The sequence below is a fragment of the Atractosteus spatula genome, chromosome 4, assembly GCF_055471065.1.
Source record: "Atractosteus spatula isolate fAtrSpa1 chromosome 4, fAtrSpa1.hap1, whole genome shotgun sequence".
NCBI lineage: Eukaryota > Metazoa > Chordata > Actinopteri > Semionotiformes > Lepisosteidae > Atractosteus > Atractosteus spatula.
Genome location: NC_142709.1, coordinates 56135762 through 56159645, shown reverse-complemented (window position 1 = coordinate 56159645; position 23884 = coordinate 56135762). Strand labels below are relative to the sequence as shown.

The 23884-nt window shown below is 41.3% G+C and overlaps 1 protein-coding gene across 1 annotated transcript in view; it reads right to left on the bottom strand.

The window, feature by feature from the left end:
- Window positions 1-23651, bottom strand: part of ece2b (endothelin converting enzyme 2b) — a 63865-nt gene extending 40214 nt beyond the window's left edge. The window contains exons 1-2 of the mRNA XM_088914352.1: window positions 23443-23651; window positions 9776-9862 (exon numbers count right to left, since the gene is read on the bottom strand). Coding sequence (XP_088770478.1) covers window positions 9776-9862 — 87 coding nt within the window. The 5' untranslated portion in view covers window positions 23443-23651. The remainder of the gene's footprint in view (window positions 1-9775; window positions 9863-23442) is intronic.
- Between the last annotated feature and the right edge of the window lie 233 nt (window positions 23652-23884).

Sequence of the window (23884 nt, the reverse complement as noted above, 5' to 3'; positions counted from 1 at the left end):
CAGACTCCAACAGGTTTTCATCCAGAATGGTCCTGTATTTGGCTGCATCCATCTTCCCTGTCCCTGCTGAAGAAAAGCAGGCCCAAACCATGATGCTGCCACCACCATGTTTGACAGTGGGGATGGTGTGTTGAGGGTGATGAGCTGTGTTGCTTTTACGCCAAACATATCATTTTGCATTGTGGCCAAAAAGTTCGATTTTGGTTTCATCTGACCAGAGCACTTTCTTCCACATGTTTGGGGTGTCTCCCAGGTGGCTTGTGGCAAACTTTAGACGAGACTTTTTATGGATATCTTTGAGAAATGGCTTTCTTCTTGCCACTCTTCCATAAAGGCCAGATTTGTGCAGTGTAAGACTGATCGTTGTCCTATGGACAGACTCTCCCACCTCAGCTGTAGTTCTCTGCAGTTCATCCAGAGTGATCATGGGCCTCTTGGCTGCATCTCTGATCAGTCTTCTCCTTGTCTGAGCTGAAAGTTTAGAGGGACGGCCAGGTCTTGGTAGATTTGCAGTGGTCTGATACTCCTTCCATTTCAAGATGATCGCTTGCACAGTGCTCCTTGGGATGTTTGAAGCTTGGGAAATCTTTTTGTATCCAAATCCGGCTTTAAACTTCTCCACAACAGTATTACGGACCTGCCTGGTGTGTTCCTTGGTCTTCATGATGCTCTCTGCGCTTTCAACAGAACCTTGAGACTATCACAGAGCAGGTGCATTTATACAGAGACTTGATTACACACAGGTGGATTCTATTTATCACCATCAGTCATTTAGGACAACATTGGATCATTCAGAGATCCTCGCTGAACTTCTGGAGTGAGTTTGCTGCACTGAAAGTAAAGGGGCCGAATAATTTTGCACGCCCCACTTTTCATTTTTTTATTAGTTAAAAAAGTTTCAAAAATCCAATAGATTTCGTTCCACTTCACAATTGTGTCCCACTTGTTGGTGATTCTTCACATAAAATAAAAAATTTATATCTTTATGTTTGAAGCCTGAAATGTGGCAAAAGGTTGAAAAGTTCAAGGGGGCCGAATACTTTCGCAAGGCACTGTATATTGTCTTAATTGAAAATCAATTATTGACAGATTCTATTCTATGACAGATATTCTCTTAAAGCATCTATTCACTGCATGTTCTGCATTGTTGTACATGAAACTAAATATGTAACCCCTTGTAATGTGTTCAGTCCTGTATGTAATGTTAATTAATATTCACACTATTGTGTATTAATGTCATGTTGGTGTTTCAATGAGAAGTGGGTCTTTTTTCATCCTTGAGGGGTATCTAAGGGCAAAGCGCAGTGCCTCTTGATCTGGTGGGAATTTTTTTTTTTTAAATTGATATACGGATAAAGGTACTATCCAACATTGCCATAGGTACAATAGTTCTGTTCCAGTGGCAGCATGGTGACACAGTGGTTGGTATTGTTGTCTTGCAGTGCTGTGTCACTGGATTCAAATCTGGACCTAGGTTAGTATCTGTGTGTAGTTTGTTCTCCCCCTGCCGTCCTAAGACATACTGGCAAGTTAATTCACAAAAATTTGCCATGGTGTGAGTGCGTGTGCATCTGTCCTGCGATGGACTGGCGTCCGACCCAGGGTGTGTCCTGCCTTACTCCCATTGCTTGCCGGGCTGGGCTCCGGCTCCCTAGCAACCCTGTGATGGATGGGGTGTTTGGAAAATGGATGGATGGAAGTTCAGTTCCAGGTGTCAGCCATCACGATTATCACAGCTGCTCTGAAAGTCTGAAAAAACTAATTTCCCAGGCTTGACAAAAAATCGTACCCTCTATATAAATGTATTGGAAAAATAATAGTGTATATGTGTCAAGAAAAACATTCGTGTTTAACTTTAAACGCTAAAATAATAATAGCATTTTCTGTGTTCTTGGGAATATTTAAATAGATTTCAATGTCGCCATAAGCCAGCGATAAGTATATTGTTTTCTTATTCATTGCGTTCAGTAGACAGATTTTCCATGGCAACCGCTCCACTCTCTGCTAGCCAATCATCGGCACTGATTTTCACCTCCACAAACCTATCACATACAGCTCACTGAAGATATAATGTATATGGTGCGCAAAGAATGCATTCATACCACCATTATTACTGTGTTGTGAATATTGAATACAATTGTGTTCTATCCATTGGACAGATACACACTTAGATAGAGAGAGAGCAGACAGATCAGTAATAGTGTGAAAAAGCCACAGAAGAGAGAAGGTGAGTTAGGTCAGACGTCTGGTAACATCAAGAAGGACATCTTTGTGCTAGAATGAACTCCTTGTTTGTTCTAGTCATACAGACTTCTCAATCATAATGACCAAATGTCTGAACTCTTTTTAAAAAATATTTGTATAACATATTTTGAATTCAGAAAGCTGTTGATGTATATCTCCTAATGTCAAAATAATGCAGTATTTACATATTAGACTCTAAAAATGCTCTCTGGGGAAGTGTGTCTCTGGATCAGTCTAGAATTGTTTGTTTTTTCCATTTTCACTTACTACAAGCCTTTTCACTTACAGTTACAAGCCTTACTAGAAATAAGCATATTTCTGGACATTAGTTACTGAGAAGATGGAGTTCCCTATAAAATCGCCGGGGCTGTGACTCCACAAAACCAGGATTGCAAGGGCTGCTCTAATTTTATCAATCCTTCAATGCTCGCCAGTTCCTGCTGGATACCAAGTATCCCATGATAGGTGATCAACTCCAGTACTAGATTTGTGTACAACTAGCATGTGTAGCAGTTTCTGATTAATATGATAATTAACTTTGACATTTTAACAATTGGTTGCACAGTATAAAGGATGTGTACTGTAATGGACTGACAGATCCACATGGATGTGAATTATAGAGCTGCCAGTTGCTGTCACCACTTCCATTAAAGCTTACAGAGTAAAGATGGTATCTAACACCTTCTCTTTGGGGGGGGTTGTAACCTGTTAGTTCATGGGGTAGATTAAACCATCCTAAGCAAGGAGAGCTAGCAAAGCAAATTAGGATTATTAACAACCGATGCATAATATATAAAATCTGTAACTAGAAATAAGGAAAAATAAAGAAATGAATTAATTTCTATAATAGGAATTGCTCATCTTTATTTCATTTGGAATCTGACAGATCTCTGTATCTCTGCATTGCAAGGCATTGACTATAATTACACAACAGCATCATTGTAGCAACTTTTTACAGTCTAATATCCACAATCAGTTTGCAAGAAGCTTTATATATCCTGGAATTTACAACTAATTGAACAGATCTATTTATCTAGAGAGTTTTTCGATTTTGTTCATGACTAGTTGATTTAAAATGAGCATTTACGCAGTTCAAGACATAATACCTACACGTTCTCATCAGATGTGCAAAGATTTCATACAAAACAAGTATAGCCTCAGAGATCAGGATTATACTGTACACCCAAGATGCGCAACTCAAACTTATGAAGTTGTTCCTTCAGGAATAATAATTAAATTATTACTAAAAACAGTCACATTTTCAATTTTTTCCATCATCTTATGATAATTTGCACATTATCTGTGTATTGAAAGTAAAGCAAAAGGACAGGTTAAAGTAAATATTGATTATGGGTTATTTGTCAAAAGTATTTTGCTTTGTCAGTAACTCATTACTAAAGAGACTACTGTGTAACATTTGTGCCTTTCATAAAAAATGTAGAATGCTTTTTCTTTGTCACCTAGCACTTTTTGCTTCTCCTAAAACTGACTAAATAATAAAACCTTAAATAATATGCAGTATAACTTTTAGTCAGTTTGTTAAATGCCCTACTAGAGATAACAAGACTTTGGACTTGCTGTATGCTAATGTCAAGAATGCCTACAGCTCCACATCACTCCCCCCCCTTGGCAGATCTGACCACAACCTTGTTCACCTCCTATCTCTGTACAAGCCTCTTGTACTACAGCAACCAGTAACCACCAGGACAGTGAGGACATGGTCAGCTGAGGCTAATGATGCACTGATGGACTGTTTTGAAACAACGGACTGGGAGATACTCTGTGAGCCTTATGGAGATGACATTGATGGTCTTACCCACTGCATCACTGACTACATAAACTTCTGTGTTGACAGTGCAGTGCCCACCAGGAAAGTGCGCTGCTTCTCCAATAATAAACCCTGGGTCACCAGTGATCTGAAGGCCATCCTAAATAGGAAAAAGAGGGCTTTCCAGGCAGGTGACAAGGAGGAGCTGAAGCAAGCACAGAAAGAGCTAAAGGTGAGAGTTAGGGAGAGCAAGGTGGCTTATGGGAGGAAAATGGATGACAGGCTGAGGGAGAGCAATGTGAGAGAAGTGTGGAATGGCATGAGGAAGATCTCCGGATACAAGTTGTCCGGCAGCCAACAGAGTGAGGGAGGCCTGGAGAGGGCCAATGGGCTGAATCTTTTCTTTAACAGATTCGATACAGGGTCCACTGTCCATTCACCTCACAGGCCTTCACCCCAGACACCCTCTTCATGTCCTCAGTCACCCCATCATGTGATCCCTCCTACTCCTACTCCATCTTCCCCTGCCCTCCTCGGCCTATCCATCACAGCTGACCAGGGCAGAAGGGAGTTGAGGAGACTCCATGCAGGGAAGGCAGCGGGTCCTGATGGTGTCAGCTCCGGGGTGCTAAAGATCTGTGCGGACCAACTGGGTTCAGTGCTACAGTACATCTTCATCCTCAGCCTGAGATTAGAAAAGGTTACGATGCTCTGGAAGACATCTTGCCTGGTGCCAGTACCCAAAAAGGGGCACCCTAAAGTCTTGAATGACTACAGACCAGTGGCACTGACATCACACCTAATGAAAACTCTGGAAAGGATTGTACTGGACCACCTCAGAACCCTGGTGAGTACAGCACTGGACCCCCTGCAGTTCGCCTACCGGTCACACTTGGGAGTGGAGGATGCAGTCATCTATCTGCTACACAGAGCTAACTCTCACCTGGAGAAGACGGAGAGCATTGTGAGAGTTATGTTCTTTGACTTCTCCAGTGCCTTTAACACCATCCATCCACCTTTACTGAGAGATAAGCTAAGGGCGGCGCAGGTGGACACTCCCCTGCTGTCCTGGATTATAGACTATCTGACCTGCAGGCCACAGTATGTACGGCTACAGAGCTGTGTGTCCGAACAGATTGTTAGCAGTACTGGGGCTCCACAGGGGACTGTCCTTGCTCCATTCCTGTTCACCTTTTACACCTCTGACTTCAGGTACAACTCTGAGACATGTCATCTGCAGAAGTTTTCGGATGACTCTGCAATTGTGGGGTGTATTAGAGAGGGGAGGGAGGAGGAATATAGGAGCTTGATTACCAATTTTGTGGAGTGGTGTCATCTTAACCATCTCCATCTTAACACCAGCAAGACCAAAGAAATGATCTTCGACTTTCGAAGGAATAAGTCTCCACTGAACCCTGTTTCCATCCAGGGTGAGGACATAGAGGGCGTACATTCCTACAAGTACTTAGGGGTACACCTGGATGATAAGCTGGAGTGGTCTGGTAACACTGACACCCTGTACAAGAAAGGTCAGAGCCAACTCTATTTTCTTAGGAGACTCAGGTCCTTTGGTGTGTGTGGAACACTGCTACACATTTTTTATGAATCAGTGGTGGCGGCGGCCATCTTCTACGCTGTTGTGTGCTGGGGCAGCAGCATCATGACAAGAGATGCAAATAGGCTCAATAAACTTATCAAGAAGGCTGGCACTGTGTTGGGGATGAGCCTTGACCCCATGGAGGTGGTGGCTGAGAGGAGAATGCTGACCAAGCTCACAGCCATCATGAACAACACCTGCCCTAGGCTAGGACTGTTAGCCCTTCATTTGATTGTCTATGGACAGCATGTTTGCTCCATTGTACTTTTTGGACAATCAGTCTGTATAAACCTATGCACATTTTGCACATATTTTATTGTTTTTACAATGACTATGATCATCACATTTTGCACACACCTATGTATTTATTTATTTTTTTATTTATTTACTTTTATTTATTTTGTTGTCTTTTGTTTTATAACTATTCTGATGTCTGTTTTTGCTTGTCTTGGGCTGGACTGCTGTAACACATCAATTTCCCTACGGGATTAATAAAGTATCATCTATCTGTCTATAATAACTGAGTTTGGGGATTTGCATTGTTCATATTTACATACAGTACAATAAGAAATTATTTCAATTACAGTAATCACCTTATTGTACATATAGGATTGTTGTATTGGTTGTTTAACTACTGGACATAAAGGATTAAAAGATCTGTTATTTTTTGTATTTTCATGCATCTGCCTTGGATTATGCAAGTAATTTATGTTATTTTAGAAGTAATCACTATGTAGTTGGTGGTTTTATGGTTAAGCAACAACAAATACCAAAGTAATAAAAAACAAAAGCTCCACCTGTTTCTAATGATTCATAAAGTATTTTCTTAACCCCTGCAAAACTAGATGACAGAATTTTTTAACCTAGAATTTTAAGATAAAAAGGCTCAAGCTTTGTAAAGCTATAGCGAACAGCGAAATAAGTGTAGACTCTAGATTTTCATTGGGATCAAATCATTTTTGTGTCTATGTATTGCTACTAAATTAATATTAAATACCCATCCATTTTCTAACCACTTTATCCAATATAGGGTCGCAGGGGATCCAGAGCCTATCTTGACATCTATCTTAACAGGCTCGAGGTAGAATACATCCTGGACTGGACACCAGTCCATCACAGGGCACACATATACAAACAAATACACACTCTCGCACCAGTGCCAGTTTTTCCAGAAGCCAGTGAACTCACCAATACATCTTTGGACTGTAGGAGAAAGCTGGTGCACCCGGACAAAACCCATACAAACACAGGGAAACATACTGTAAACTCCATGAAACCCCAGGAATTAAACCCAGAGTCCCAGCACTGCAAGGCAGTAATGTTAAATATTAATGGAGATTTCTCTTATCTCTCATGAATCAACAAATTCCTGTCTGGTTCTTACATGGGGAGAGAATATCATCATACATGTTAAATTATGGTCTTACAGTCTGAATCTTAAACATAAAATTGCAGTAAAGGAAAAAGGATTTGTACATGTGATTCTTGTCTTACAAACAAGATGGCTACCCATTATTTGGTTTTAGCTTTCATGGGCCATAGCATAGGAGCAAATTCTCTCCTATGATATGATACAATACACTTTATTAATCCCCAAGGGGGAAATTAATTTACTCCTTGGGGATTAATATCACCAATTAATTAATTGGGGATTAGCTCATAGTCATAACATATCATAAAAACACTACACAGATATATAACACAGTACATTGACACAGTTGATCAATTGTGCACTATTCTTAACACAAGAACTGTAAAAAACAGTAAAAGTCCAAGATATAAAATCTCAAAAAAAGCTTTGGAGCTATTCAGTGCACAGATGACTGTGAGTACAAAGGATCTAAACCACTTATCCTATACAGGTTATCTTGGAGAACCTGCAGCCCATCATCAGTGGATGCGCTAAATGTGAACCACAAGTTCTACCAAGATATCACAGCGTGTATTCTGGCTGAAGCTACAGATGAAGTGCTTGTAAACAGGATATTGTACTGCACACAATACCCACTACACCTACAGTTACCACTATCAGTTTGGAAATGGGCTGTCTATGGCTTTTATTTAAAAATGTACCAGCAAGATATAATGAGTCTGTGTTCATAAGAGGTACTTTTGTGTTCTTGCTCACGTTTGTGGCCACCAATGGGTGAAGACCATTCATGAGTCAAGAACAGCCTTGGATGTATTGCAAGATTTTCTGTGAATTGTGATATTGTGTGGCCCTTCTAGCTCACTAGCCCCTATAAACACAAAAAAACTGAAACCCAGTCTCCAAACAACTTTGATGATGTTTTGCCTTTATCACCTCACATTTATATTTTAAATGATGCCTCATTGTCGAGCATTTGGCTGTGCAGAACATAGAGGTCGCACACAAAATGGAGGATCGGATCAGCAGGAAGTCAGACTGGTTCCTTTTCCAAGGGATGGTCAACTAGCCAAGAAATGGATAATTAACATGGGCACTGATGTTGATCTGATCAACATGTATTTCAACAAGATTCAGTGCAACGTACGAGCAAGTAAGTACAGGTTGTGCAGCAGGTATTTCACCTCAGAAATGTTCCAAAGTGATCTGCAAGCTGAGTCAACGAGTAAGTAGTATTTGTCGGCAAAATCGTCTCGCAGTTGATATGTCGAATTTGATTGCACTCAAATCTGCATTAAAAATAAAGTATCTAAAAAACTTAAAATATATATAAAGTTATAAAGTAGGAACCTTCGCTTGGTCTACTGCTTGTGCTATAATGCAACAGGAAAAGATCAAGAAATCAACACAGTAAAACAGAAGAATATATTTTAGAATTATTTGTGCATGTTAAAAATTTGAAATTATATCCTCTGCAGTTTGAATAAGCACAATACAGCAAGCAATCAATGATGTAATGTATTCTAGTAACTCTTATCCTAACTCTGAAAAAATGATTAAATAATCTTCTGATATATTTTTGCAAAGGAACAGGTAAAGGTAAAATATGTTGTATAATTGCAATAATTTTTTTGTTAAACGCGTATAAATGCAATAATTGTTTTTCTCCGTGGCTCTAATAAGCTTCCGTAGATTTTCACAGAATCTCAAAACTAAATAAGCTGAGGAAGGACATGGTCTGCAAGATGCAGAAAAAAACTGTAAGAGACTTGATTTAGATGTGTGATGCGTAAGTGCAAAAATAAAATCAAACCATTTCAGGAAAAAAAAACTGGTTCTGTAAAGGTTTGTTAGATATGTGAAGAGCATCATAATAAAACCAAAGAACCATTTCGGAAAATCTATTGCCTTTTTCCAATCTGTATTGTCACTGATTTTTTTTATTCTTAACATTTTGTGCTGAATAAATATTGCATGGAAATATGGAATTTATGTTACTTTACAAATATTAAAATTGTACAACTAGTCTGAATAAATGTTATTCTGCTAGTTTTTATGGTAATGTTACTGAAGCACGTTTTGCTGATAAAGACAATCTGTAGCTGATATTTTCAACTTTACAAATAAAATACCACATAGGATCTTATGCTATGTACAAAACAAAGGATCATATAGAACTGCTAAAATATGCTACTACTATATATAATATATAATATTTTTGTAACTTTTGGCATTTTGGATGTAAGCTGTAAAATTATTGTCCTTGAAAAATTACAATTGTCCTTGAATTTACATTGCCATTTTCTACAGGAATTCAGTTTTGTTCTGTGTTCATTTACTGTTTTCTACTTCTCTGAAACTGTACTCCACACAGAGTGGAAATACAAACTGAAACCAATACTGTGGGATTGAAAAGAAGATGTCATCTGGTTTATAAAAATGCATTTTCATTTCAACGTCACCAGTTTTTAATGGCGCTGCAGTTTTTAAAGGGGCCTCCTATATATACATCAAATTTGTCTTTTAGTTGATAGTACTGCATGAATACACTTGCAGTCCTACAAAAATGTAAAAAGGCAATTCTATCCCATAACTCTCATGACAGTTTTGTTCTGAAGTCTGATCCGTCCACTAAGAAGCTCTGTAAGAATGTCCTAATTTCCTCAGAAGCTGTAGAATTTTCATACCTTCTTCATTCTAGGGATAGTGTTTTTACTTATGGATATGGCTGGGGGAGCTGTCACTGTTACACTATTACAGCTAGTGGAGAAATGGCTGCCATTCCTTGCCCACTGACCTCAACGCAGTCCGGCGAAACCGCTCCATCCACAGGAACGTCGGTCGCCTCGTCGTCTTCGAAAGTGGCGCGCTGGTAATTCGGCATCTGTAGAGGGGACAACAACAGACAGCATCTCAGTACAGGGGAGAGCTGAGGCGCGTTCAGCCGAAGAAGAAGAAGATGAAGGAGCCGAAGGAGGAGAAGAAGCGAGTCAGAGGGGAGAGGAGAAAGGAGGCTGGGCTCCTCGTCCTCTTGAGGACGGTCCAAGAGACATGGAGAACATGAGGAGGAACCAATGACGGAGAGAAGAGTTCCCAGCTTAGAGAAGGAGGGGTAGAGAGGAGGAGAAAGAGGAGTGTAAGAAAGAAGAAGTCACACTTTAACATAATGAGTCTGCAATGCGTGTGGTTGGATCCCAGTTTCCTACCACTAGAGCCCACACAGTATCAGACCTGCTCTGTCCCTTGGACGAGAGGGATTGGCACACCCTTGAGAGCCCAGGGGAGTCATTTCCACTGGAAGAGGCTCTCAACACACTCTGAGCCCTGTCAAACTACAGAGGAGCTGGAAGTCACAGTTCAGAAATTAATGCAGCAGATTAGACAGCACATGGTGCTAGAGCTGCAAAACACAGCAAGAGAGCTTGTTAAAGCATACCAGAAACTGAGGTACACTGGTGTGGAGGGTTAATTCATCCCTACTGCATATGAAAAGACAGGTTGTGGACAAGGTCAAAGTCTTCATTTCTCCAGAGACAGGACTGGAAGTCTGGAGATCAAGAAGAGAGGCATCAATGATGAAACATCAGGGACAGCTCACTTGAGTTCCATGTCCTGACAGCACTATGCATACAGCATTCACTGTATCTCACTGACACTCCTGGTCACGTGTCCCTGTGACAGAAGAGGGAGCTGCTTGCCAGGCCGTCTCTCTCTGCGTCTTTAAAGACTGCTAATGCCAGCTAATCTCCCCACATCTCCTCATCAAAGTGCATCTGCTGCCTGTGCTGCGGCTCCCCTGCCAAGCCTGTCAATAGCACCCAAGTGTCAAATTGGAGATCTTCACTTCATTTCCAATCCCATGGCTGTCACGCCTCTCATCTGCTCTTAGGCAGTGAGGAAAGCTGAGCCTTGTTAAGAAGATTTATTTTTTTTCTACTTTGATACACATGCAACCAGAAATACAAGAACAACTGGAAATTTCTCAGCCTGTTAGAAAAAGGAAGTATCGCTCACTTTTGCCAGAATGTTTCATAGCCTGTGTGGGATACACTCAAACAGTCCAGTCACAGTAGTCTGATCTGTTCTGACTGGTCCTTGTGCAACAGATCATGTTACTTTTCAATGGTACATGGTAATGAGAAATTTCATTGAACTCAAGAAGGCTGCTATCTTGAATCTATCACCTTTCTGTTTTTCCAGTTTTTCCGTTTCCCAGAACTAAAAAACCTGCTGTTTCCTTCTCTAAGTCCTTTCTGATACATACAGTAGCTACTATCAGAAAATATGATAGATGCAGATCTATGATAAGTATCAAGTATCATAGATACATAGACATACCTGCTATACTCTGTCTGCCTCACACACACAGTCCTCCCCCTCTCTTTCACACACTCCTTGTCTTTCACTTTCTCTCACATACAATATGCAGTATTTCTCAGCAGTTAACAGGTACTTTAGTCAGCATTATTCAAAAGCCCCCCTTGGTCTGGCCTGGGAATTTCACCCATTGGAATAAATATAAAGGAATGCAAATATCCACTCAAGACAGATCCTGTCCCTCAGGAATAACAGAGTCAGGGAGCTCTGTGATGGGAGTTGTGTGGGTCTCCAGGGAACGACTGGCATGCCATTACTGGAAATAAAAACAACACAACTGCTTTCTAAGATGTTTGAACTGAAACCGAAGAGTTTCTATCTGCAGTTCAGATGCCAGGCTTGAGGGTTGCTGTATAAAAACTGAGACCTGAAGGCAATGCTTTGAGGCAAGGAGCATTGTCAGCCTGGTCTCCCAAGTGCCTAGGTGGGGTGGGGTGGTTCTAGGTACTGTATACAGAAAAATTGGCTCGGCAGCAGCAGATATGTGCTGTTCCCCCTTTAAATAGATAGTACTGACTACTCGTACTGAACAGAAATGGAGAAGGCTCAAAGAGAGCAGGAGCCTGCTCTCTCTCTGTAAGGGCCCCAATTTCATACATTCTGTTTTGTCTATTCTTTTCCAGAATCAACAATGAAACACAAACCAGAGGATATAACTGGAAACGATTGGGAAGTGCTTTTAAAACTGTGAGCTGGAGGTGCTTTTTTCCAGAAAGGTTAAACTAATTTTGAACTACCAGGCCTTGCTGTCAAAGCCAATAACCCATTTTCATTTCCAGCAGCTGGATTTGGATTAATTAGCTACTAGCACCCAAACTAGATGGTCTCAACAGCCTCCTCTCATCTATTACCTGCGTAATGTTGTTATGGATTCAAAACCCACAAAAATAGAAGTGCCCCTGGTGCCTCCTGAGACACTGTTCAATACAGCCAGGAGCTGTAGATGCCACTAACACCCTTATCACATGAAACTGACTCCACAGCTCTCACCACTCCTAATAAAATACTCAATGGCCCTTTATTTCTTTACCATTGTGTAGAAAACGTGGTATAATGCCATGTGACACTGTGTAATGAGGAAACATATCTGTCACCAGAGAGTGAATGATGATCAGTTTTCTGTGCTGACAAAGGAGCATTTGAGGCACATGGATGAATACTTCTCATGCTGAAAAATGTCAGTTCTCTTTCATGCATATGCATGTAGTTTTAAGTCAATTAGCAGAGCTATCATTGGGTATTGACTGCCAATACAGTATAATGGTGATTGCTGCTGAGAGGCATACAATGGCTGTCGAAAGCCAGGCAATCAAATCTATCAATCTCTTCTCTGCCTCTCCCCTCATCCCTGTCCCTTCCACTCACACTTCCCCCAGGGTTTCTCAACTCTGCAATTCAGCAGGTTTCTATGTCTTTTTAAGGTACTGTATGACCATCGTTTCAGCTGGCAGAAGAGCTAAATTGATAAGGATATCAAATTAAGGTTTAACCAGATAAAACTATTCCTTCTCCACAGCCTTCAGGTGTTGGTATTTTACAGAGATCTAAAACACTATCCCATCATTTCTGATGGTAATATCATGGAAACTGAAATAATTTAATATCATGACCCTTTATTTGTTTTTTTCTAATTTGAAACAGGCATTTTGGATACCTCAGACTGGTTACCTCCACTATCAGACTGAAGGAACTGATCAGCTTTAGTTTTAAATACTGAAGAATTCTGAGGGAACACATGGAGTCAAACTCCTCAGAGGTATTAACAGCCCACTGTACTGATTCAGGCTCCAGTGCCACACAAGTACCTGATGACACAAGGGAAAATTACATTACAGACCGAAAATCTGAGGAGGAACTTTCTTCACATTTGTTGGTGACTGAAACAGACTATTCAGTCATGGTTGTTGAGGCTTATTCCATCAGGAAATAACAGAATGCAGCTCTTGAGTTAATGAGTTACTGAGAAAAAAATGAGGAAAATAGTCCTGCTAATTGTGGCCTTTTCCTATTTTCTCACATATTTTTACACTCTATTCAAACATCTCATCCCACCCTACCTGTTTTCCCCCTCTAATTTAAATGGCTCAGTAGTTTCTCACTTCTCTCCCTGATCTGCTGCGTGTCTGAGGTGCTGAAGTCAAACAGGCAGCTCTCACTAATGCGGGGGTTGCTCTTCAGCTGAGGATGATGTGTGACCCTACCTGCTTGTGAAGATCTGTAAAGATGCAAGGAATTCCAGTTTAACACTTCTTGTTTCAAGTATGAAACATCTGCCTCAGTGGTAATAGCACACATTGTCCCAAGAAAGCAACACATTTTTTTTATTCTCATTCTCACAAAATGTGCTTCAGGAACTCATTCACAGCCTGAGCATGTTCTTAACTCCAAAAATCCTGTTTCCTTTCTCACTCACCCCCAGACTCAAAGTACCACCTGCCAGACTCAGCACAAGTCAGAGACACAGTGGACAGTTCCCACCATTTTCAAAATCTTTTCCCTTAAAGTCTCAGCCCCAGCTCTTCTGTCACAGCAGCAGCAGAGAAGAGCCAGTTCCCTCAGAAACAGAAACTCCAGGCTAATTCTCTCAAAGGTGCCTGTAAAGCTGTGACTTTTCACATCCTCAAACCAAGGATTCTTGTTACTCAGATGAGGGAGCAGAGAGGCGGAAGTGAGAGGCGACGTCAGAGAAAGTTTTGTGTCTAAAAATGGATGCCACTTCACACAAGCCAAAGGACCATCTTTTACATATGGAAAAGAGGTACTCTGTGACATTTTTGCCAGACCATCAATCCCAGCATTTCACGGCTACAGAAAGAATCAAAACAAAATAATTTCTTTCAGAATAGTTTTCTAACTTATTTACCAACAACTTTTTAATTTCCTGTAATTTAAAAGGTAGAAGCAGGATGGCTCTTATATAGTAAATATAGAATTATTAAGTTCCCAGAAGGTCTCAGGCTTGTCATTTCAGTGGATGCCTAGTAGAGAGACCTAGGCAATTAATCTAAGCTCTGTCCTGGGCTGTTCCGAGGCAACTGGGTGTTCCCAGCCGATACCGATCTGCACTTCCTCACTCTTCCCATGTGAGTTCAGGGGTCATCGCTGTGGGTCAAGATGGAGATAGAGATACAGCTAGTGATTCCCATCTGAGTGGGTGTAGAATAAAAATATTGAGAATTACACATCTTACAAAAGAAAGGAGAATGACTTAGCTTGTCAAGACGTCCACAAGGAACAGTGTTTTATGTTAATGTGAGGTCAGAGAATCATTGAGCCATCACAATCAAAACATGGGATCATTCAAAGTGTTTTTTTAATTACCTTCCTTATGTTGCTTTATTCTGGAATTTTTCTCTGGACTTTTATGAAAAGTGCCTGAATCTCATTACAAGCTTTGCAGCCCTTTGTAAATAATCAAATTCTTCCAGCCACTCTGGAGAGCTCACTAAACTGAGGAGTCCTTTGGCTGTAGCTGAGACAGCAGCATACACCCTGTGCCATGTGATCCCATGCTCCCAAACTAAAACAATCTGTTCTGTGCAATTGCTAAGAAAATGCCTGATTGGCCCAACATGGGGTCAGCAGCTGTATTCAAACCAATAGAGTCACAGCGACATGACAGTAAAGGGTCAGCAGGTCAGCAGAGTTCAAAACGAGCCCAGCATGAGGGCGGCTGACTCTTCCCTAGGAAACTACATAACTAGGGCAGCAGGACCGATTATTAAAGAATTTCAAGAATTCATTGGGTTCTAAGGAAAACACCACTATTGTATAACTAAACTGGAAAAGAACACCAAAAACAGAAAAACAAATAATTAGTTCAGAAACCATGAAAAGACAAACCAAGTATGAAACAGCTGGCAGTGCAACTTGAACACCCTGGAGGTGTCAAGGGGTGAAGGGGTGGATGCAAGGGGGATTCAGTTTTAGGCAGGATCTTAAGTCTTTCCTAACTTTGCATTATGTGTTAATGAAACCAGCACATACTGCTAAGAGTCTTAAAGAAGATGAGAAATGTTTCAGTCATCTGTCTTCTTTAGTACGAAAACTGAGGTACAGATGTTCACTACACGCAGCTCATATTCCAAGAAAACTAGAACCACTGTTAGCTGCTGCTCCTAGCTAGGATATTAATCTTCATTATTGGGCTATTAATGGATTTTTACTGTATTAATCCATCAGTATTAAACAGAACCCCCCCACCCCCACCCCCATAGGCACCAGCTCCATGGGTGCTGTGTGTGCTCAAGTGAACACATAGAATCGCCGAAACGGACACTCCCAAATACACATGCATAAGATCAAATACACAGATGGAGGCTGGCTGAAAACAGTTGACAGGCTCACTTACACATATTCAAAATGAGCTGGAGGGGCAGAGAGACAGACAATCATGACATAATCACACACTCAGCCACACACCTGAACACACACTCCTCTCTCTCCCTGTGCTGTGCCTGACAGGAGCCCTGGCAGAACCCCATTGGAGTCTGAGCAGCGGTGGGACCTGAACTCCAACTGGGAATAAAACTCTTCCAACAAGCCGACCTGACTGTTTCAGGCCCTGGCAGAAGATGAAATGATGACGTTAGTCCCAACACAGGAACCACTACTATGTGCTCAGAGATTTCATAATATTAAACATTATATTAGTTTTAAGGTTAGAATGAGGGTTATGTGGAATAATGGAATATTCTGCAGTGGTGCTTCAGTGACTTTCACCTAGGCATGTAGAGGAGATGGGCAGAGTGGGGACTTCCCACTAGGGAAAAGTGGGGTAGGCAGTGAGGGAGAGATCAGATACAGTAAGAAGAGAATCACATTTGGCTGCAGATGGGATCGATAGCTAAGGAGCTTCATGGGAGAGAGTATGATTTTCCAGACAGTGAAAGCATCAGAGCAGAAACTGTGGAATGTAATCGTCTGAAATGATTTCCTGCTGCACTGATGCTTGTGTTTTGATGGAAGCTGCTTTGTCAGGAGACATGTCTACTGGAGAGCAGCCTGGGGCCACCCAGCCCTGTCACACTCAGCCACAGGTGGCTACTTGCAAACCCCACTCAATCACATTGCTGTGCTATATAACAGATTACAATATTATGCAAGAAAATAAATTGCCACATGGATTTATTTATATACTATGAAGCTCTCACACTGAGAAACCCATGAATACTATATTCAAAAGAGTTGAGTTGCTGCCTCCAGAACTCCAGAGTCTTCAGTTTGGAGTGCCTGTGAAATGTTCTCCTGTTCAAATCTTTTTTCTACAGGTGCACTGGTTTCTTACCATCTTCCAAAGACATGCAACTTCATTTTGATTACTCTAAAAGATGATTTTTTTCATGGAGATTCAATGATATTTCAATTTTTCAAGGGTTTGTTCAACCAGTGCAAACTATATATGGAGAAGTAGAATCAGAAAAACATGTTGGCACAAATGACCTTCTGTCATCTGTGACCATTCTGATCTGTGCAGTAAAACAAGACGACTGAGATTTGTGAGTGTGATGCACTGCATTACAAATCAGCTACAAAAGAGTGCCTTCAGAAAGAGAGGCTTTAATTTAAAGGGCCTGGGGCTTCAGACGTCCAAATGCCAAGTGGACATAGAGAAAGACTGCTGCTGAGGGGCTCTTTATGGTGAAAGGGTTTGTTCTGTACACAGCACACACTGGTCACACACTGTCTAATACTAACTACTGCTCAGTACATATACTGTAGGACAGACCTTCCAGGGCGATGCTTTTTTCTTTGTATTTTGACCCTCGCCAACTCTCATTAATTAAAAATAATCCTGTAATAAGCATATGCACACATGCGTACTTACACACACACTTGAATTCCTGTTTGTAGAAACCTGTGTACTCCTATTTTAAAATATGAAAGACCCAGTTTTATTATCCTATTCCCCACTGATAACAGCATTGAGAAACAATTAGCCGCCCTTAAATTCCCACTACACCCCACCACTTGCTCTGCCTATGCTGACAGACATCTCTGTTGGAGGCCAGACTGACACACCTGTGCTCCTGCTCACGTGAGTTCAATTCACAGTCACTTACATTCTTGTCCACGTCGATTTGAAACCGCACAATCACTTATCTTCTTTCCCACACACTAACATGCGCAACAGCACAGAGGAAGCTTCGTAACAAAGGCACCATTGACAAATGGCATGCAGGAAAAACAGCAGCAGTAGTGACTGGAATACTGAACACAGTGCGCAGGATGTGGCTCAACAGGAACGAGTTTTCTCTGTGATGACATGGGCCTGGAGCTGACCCCACCAACACAATAGGTCACCAGCATCTAGGAACACTATGACAGACAGGCTGACGCCAGGGCTTGATGCTTTGGAGCGGTTAATTCACAAAGTGTCACTGATCAAGAGACTTGTGTATGCTTAATTGCTCAAAAAAAGACCATCTACCCATCTAAAGTACATAATATAAAATACATATAATTATTTCTGACACTTTGCTGTTGGTACGGTTGTTATCAGCACTGCAACTTTCTGAGCAAATCTGAGTACATTAGAGTTTTGGAGCCCCATCCCATAAGAAAAAAGAATGTAAGAAGGCTGAACTGCAGATGCAAATTAATTGGAAAGCACAACATATGTCAACCTTGGTAACAAACTTTTAGGTAAAATTCTACAGAAATATATCACAACTGATTAGTTCTTTTTTAAACTCCAAAATTGCTGTTGTCTTTTACATAGTTAGGGTAGTTGCGAAAATTGTGGATCGCAGTCCTCCCACTGATTCTTAGTGGATTCATGAGCCTAAATACATGTGCAACTCTGGAGAAGGCCTATTGAGCAGAGAGGGGATCAGAAGAAGCTCGCGGCTGAGAACAGGAAACACAGACGACCCTCAGTGACACAGATGAGGGGGATGAAGGAAGAGCAGGAAGTTGTAAAGATGCAAGGGGAGCTGCAGGGTGAGGTAATAAAACAGCAGCCCAGTGCAAAAAGTAGGACCCTTTACCCCAAGGCAGACCTGGTATACTTACACACTGATTTACACTCATCTGAATCCTGTGGCAATAATGACATTGTGGGGCTCTTAGGTGCCACATGGTATCATTTTGCAGTGGCTTTTTGTAGCTCATTTTTGGAATAAAAATTCATATGGTCCCAGATGGAAGAGCACTATAACAGTTAAAAGAAACACTCTCCCTAGCTTTGGATTATATCCACCCCCTGATTCTGTGGTCCAGCTGCCCCAGAATCATGAGCTATTTAAAGCAGCTTGAAGTGGAATGACATCACTGTGGCTCTACAGAAATAGTATTTCACTGCAGCCTCTCAGTGGCCCCTGTGCAGAGCTTATGGGATGTCACCACCTGCTCTTCACCTGAAGAAGTTCATATGAGTTTATTTAAATGATTATTACTCTTGACCAAATAAGAATCCACACAGAGGAGCAGAGTTAAGGAAGTTTCTGTGAACCAGTTCTGTGAAACTTTGCTAAGCCAGTAGCGTGGAAGAAGCTAATCCATATCACCCTGCAACTCACAACTGGCAGCCCACTGAAGCTAAGCAGGTATGAGCCTGGTCAGTACCTGGATGGGAGACCTCCAGGGAAAAACTAAGGTTGCTGCTGGAAGAGGTGTTAGTGGGGCCAGCAGGGGGCGCTCACCCTGCAGTCCATGTGGGTCCTAATGCCCCAGTATAGTGACGGGGACACTATACTGTAAACAGGCGTCGCCCTTCGGGTGAGACGTAAAACCGAGGTCCTGACTCTCTGTGGTCATTAAAAATCCCAGGGTGTTTCTCGAAAAGAGTAGGGGTGTAACCCTGGCGTCCTGGCCAAATTTCCCATTGGCCTTTACCAATCATGGCCTCCTAATAATCACCCTCTATGAATTGGCTGCATTACTCTGCTCTCCTCCCCACTGATAGCTGATGTGTGGTGAGCGTTCTGGCGCACTATGGCTGCCGTCGCATCATCCAGGTGGATGCTGCACATTGGTGGTGGTGGAGGGGAGTCCCCATTACCTGTAAAGCGCTTTGAGTGGAGTGTCCAGAAAAGCGCTATATAAGTGTAAGCAATTATTATTATTATTATTCATCATCCTGGCCAAGACCAGCACTCACGAATCCATAAGAAGCTCAGTGTCCTGAACTGTGGCCTGTGTAAAATCTGAGATGAAACCATGAAGACACCATTTTAATCCAATCGTGAAGTGACCTGGACACCTTACAGTCTTTGCTCCCATTCAGCTGAAAATAGGTATGAAGCTAAATACTGTTTTTTGTTTAACATTTGTCCTGGTTTTTAACTTCCTGGCTATCATTTCAAGTGGTCTCAAAATCCACTCGAGTTTCCTGAGTGGCTCAGGCTGTAAAGAATCTCACACAAATGCAGGTTGGGTGCAACCGATAACTGCAGGTTCAAGCCTGGCTCTGACATGAGGTGACTGGACCCCAAGTGGCAGCACACAACTCACTTAGTGTGGCCAAGAGAAGGAGGAGATTAGTCAGCCTGGGCTGTCTTGGTTGTCAGTGACACAGTGACCCATGCAGCCTCCCAGACACTTCCAAGCATGTGATACTATTAGTTAGAGACACATTTCTTTCCAGCTGGTGCCTGATAGACACATATTTCTTTCCAGTTGGTGCTGAGCCTTAGGTATGGGTCTGTTGCCTATGATGCACTAAAGATATATGTCTTGAAGGGGGCGGGATGGAAGCAACTGCCTGCACTTTCTTATTCTCCCCCTAATACAGCTGTTGGGTTCTTAACTTTGAGCCAAGACGTGAAACATGCACACAATCGGCTATTCCAAATCAGGTGTGCAAAACACAATTATTTGTGGATCCTAAATTAAAAACAGATCAGCTGGAAACGGTCCAACTGCAACAAACCAAAATGCCAAACCTCTCTGTAAGACTTTTCCAGTTAGAACTCAAACTTTGATTTACATTGTGCGGTGTATTTTAATATTGTCATGCAGTTTAATGTTCTGATCTTTCTGTTAAATATTTTAGTCAGTAAAGTCTATTGAATGCTGTTTTGGGGTGTGTTATTGGGGTATAGCAACAGTAGTGGAAATAGCAGTGGTGAAAGTAGTAGTACTCCAAGAAAAATGCTTCAGAGGATGATTTTTTTAGCCTCCTCCCTCTAGAGGAAAAGTTTAATTTGTTTTTCATCAGGGAAACTGAAGAACAGGGAGGGTGCATTCCCGTAAGAGTCTAATACAGATTGTATCCTGTTGTGCTGGTGAAAGTTATTTTCTGTGGGGACTTCTTGATTCAGAGCAGGTTTTTGCAGAACAGTAAGGATTTGTGGAGTATGATTCCCATTACACAGCCAGACTCCCACTTCTCCTGCTTGAAACACCACAGAACTTCTTCTCCACTTATTACGCTGAGTCCCAGAAAATCTACACAGTGTTGTTGTGCCATGCCTTTCCTGTCCCCATACAACACATTTACTCCATTGTTTCAATGCTTGTGCCTTGCTGTGGTTTACACCATGAGGGTACAAACTTTATCTTACTCCATTAGTTGCCATGGTAAATGTCCATATGGACTGGAAGCATTATTGGTGTTGTAATACAGGTTCAGTACCAGTCTCTGAATTTTCATTAACAACGCACTGATTTCTGAGACCATTTACAACTGTTTTTTGTGCAATATATTTATATTTGTATTTGTAATGTGCAATACAACTTTTTGTGTACTGTTCTGTTTTGTTCTTTGTATATTCTGGACTGTGAGCAACTCTTCTTAGTGCACTTCTCACTGACTGTACTGATTGTATTGTATGTTTTGTATTATTGTATCATTTCATTACACTGCTGCTGTGTTGACTGTGTTAAGCTGCTGTTGCACTGCAATCTATCTATCATAGCTAAAACAAAAGTAGCAGCTATCTTTTCTGAAGTGCTCTGGACTCCTCTAAGGGGTTATCTGAACAAAGCTATGAAACCCTGAGGAAATGGTAATGAAATAAGTTGTTTCCTCAAAATCACAAAGTCAGTGTGTCAAAAAGATCCCCGTTCTTTAGGGGACTTGGAGGCACAAGAAGTGGACAAAATAAGACCCCCCCAAAACACACCCCTATTTTTGATGAAGTTGTGCCGACACTGTTTTGGGGCTAATGCTCTATCTCCATCTCTACAGATCCAGTGTCAGCAGAAAAAACAATCCAGCCTGTGTCTGGTCATCTTTATAATTTTATACTCACAAACCCTGGGACTACATTGGTAATGTGAACAATAATTTGTTCACATAACATAAGTACAGATATGTATATACAGTGTATATATATATTATATATATACCACCTGAGTCATAACCTCTAAACCCAATGATGTTATTTTACAATTTACTAGGCATACTATTGTTACATATACTATACTCCCCTAATAAAATCTCTTATTTATTTAATTTCACATCATTAGGATTTGTGGTATATTAAGTAAGACATGAGATACGTTAAAAAACCCAGATGAGTTGCTCATGCAAATTATGTCTTGACAAGAAATTCTAACTACCACTTTCTAGGACAAATGAGAGGTCAATAGCCACAGAATAGGTATTTCGATACATATTACGCTTAAGAAGATAGCAAATACCATTGGCGTTAATGTATAATGCTTTGCAAAACTACTCAGACCTTTGCAGTTTCCACATTTTGTTGCTTTAAACTCTGCCCCCTGAAGTCAAGATACTTTAAAATAGCTTTAAAATGTCATAATTAATGTTTAGTAAATATTCACAACCTACTCCATGTATTCAAAGCAAAAAAAAAGTACAGATGATATGAAAGATATTAAGTTATTATATGAAAGAAGATGCAACTACATACATATTCTAATCCAATGCTGTCACATTTCTAAAATAATTTAGATAGTTTTTTACATAATTACCTTACTGAGTCACACAAATAGTTATGCAGCCTCCGTTTGCACTAATAGTGGTTCACTTGAATAAAAACACCTGTCTCTGAGGCTCTTTGGTAAAGTAGGGAATCTGAAACAAAGACTCAATCAAGAAGAGTAAAGAACTTTCAAAGCAAGTCAGGGATAAAGGCATTGAAAAGTACAGATCAAGAAAAAGATGCAAAATATCAAAATATCTGAATAGCCCAATGAGCGCAGTCTGCTCAATCAGCAGGAAATGGAAGGTGCATCATACAACCCAGGTACTGCCTATCCCAAACTCCCTCCAGGCTGAGCTGCCAGGCCAGGAGCAAACTGGTGTGGGGTGCCACTGTGAGGCCAACAATGACTCTGAAACATCTAGAGTTCAATGGTTGAGGTGGGAAAAAATGTGCATCAGTCAACATTGTGACCTATATTACTCTTAGAAATCTTCAGTGTGAGCATTCAGTTTTTGACAAAAATATTAGGTTTAAGAACATCTTTAGGCATCATTTTGTTATTGAACATAAGACCATAAGACGCACAGTACGGTATGTACTGTATAAATGACGATCTCTGATAAAGCAAGTCAGTTTGAAGATAAGATTTTAGGACCCTGTTTCTTGCAAACATGAAAAGGTCATACATGTGTGATCAAGAGAAACAAAAAAAATGTTGCTTATGACTCCTTTAAATCTACTTTTCAGGGCTCGCCATTATGATATAATTCATATGTAGAATCCAGCTCAAGAAATATCTTAAAAGAGTAGGTCAGATATAAATGTATCATTTTAAGAACCTTGAAAAAGCCAGCATGTCCCTGGAGACTGGAGCTGAGAAGCATAAGGAAACTGAACCCTCACCTCTCTCAGTTTACAATCAACACCTACTAGGCTGACAGTGGCCCCACATCTGCACATGGCTGAAGGGGACCACAACCCACAAGTCATACAGTGAGAAGGCAGAAACACCGTGAGGAGCAATCACAAAGAAAAAGGACATCTCGAGTCTCGGAGACATGACTGGGTCTGCAAATCCCAGCAAACGGGAAGTCTCCAGCTGTCAACATCTGCTTACAAGACCGTAACCTTAAACCTTGTGCCCGTTACAGGAGCTGGTGTTCTGGTTCCCTGAACATGTCTCTCCAGGGAATCCCGCAATTCAGAGAGACGGACTGAAAGACAGGCAGGAGACAAGCAGCTGGGATCTTACCTTGAAACGAAATTGGTTCTCTGTAAGGAAACTCCAGGGGAGACTGAGAGAAAGGCTCCACTCTCGCTCTCCGGGTGCGCTGCCGTCTCTTAATGACTATAAACACCGCGCGCACAGCACTTCAAGACAGGAGAGAGAGGGAGGGAGTGAGAGCAGGCAGCCAGCACTCAGAGGGGTTCTGATAAACCACATTGTTGTTGAGGAAGAAAGCAAGGGAGGTGGCGTGTGAGGGGGAGCACAGAGAGGGCAGGGTGGGGGCGGGGGGACGCAGACAGGAAGAAAGAGAGGGAAAGAGAAAGGAAGAGACAGGGAGAAAGAGGAAGAGAAGAGAAAACAGAAAAAGAAGCAGAAACAGAGAATGGTGAACGGGTGGTGGGGGGCTGTAAACATTTTTGGCAAGGCTGCGTTATTTTCTTTTGAGGGAGTAATAAAGAACAGAAAG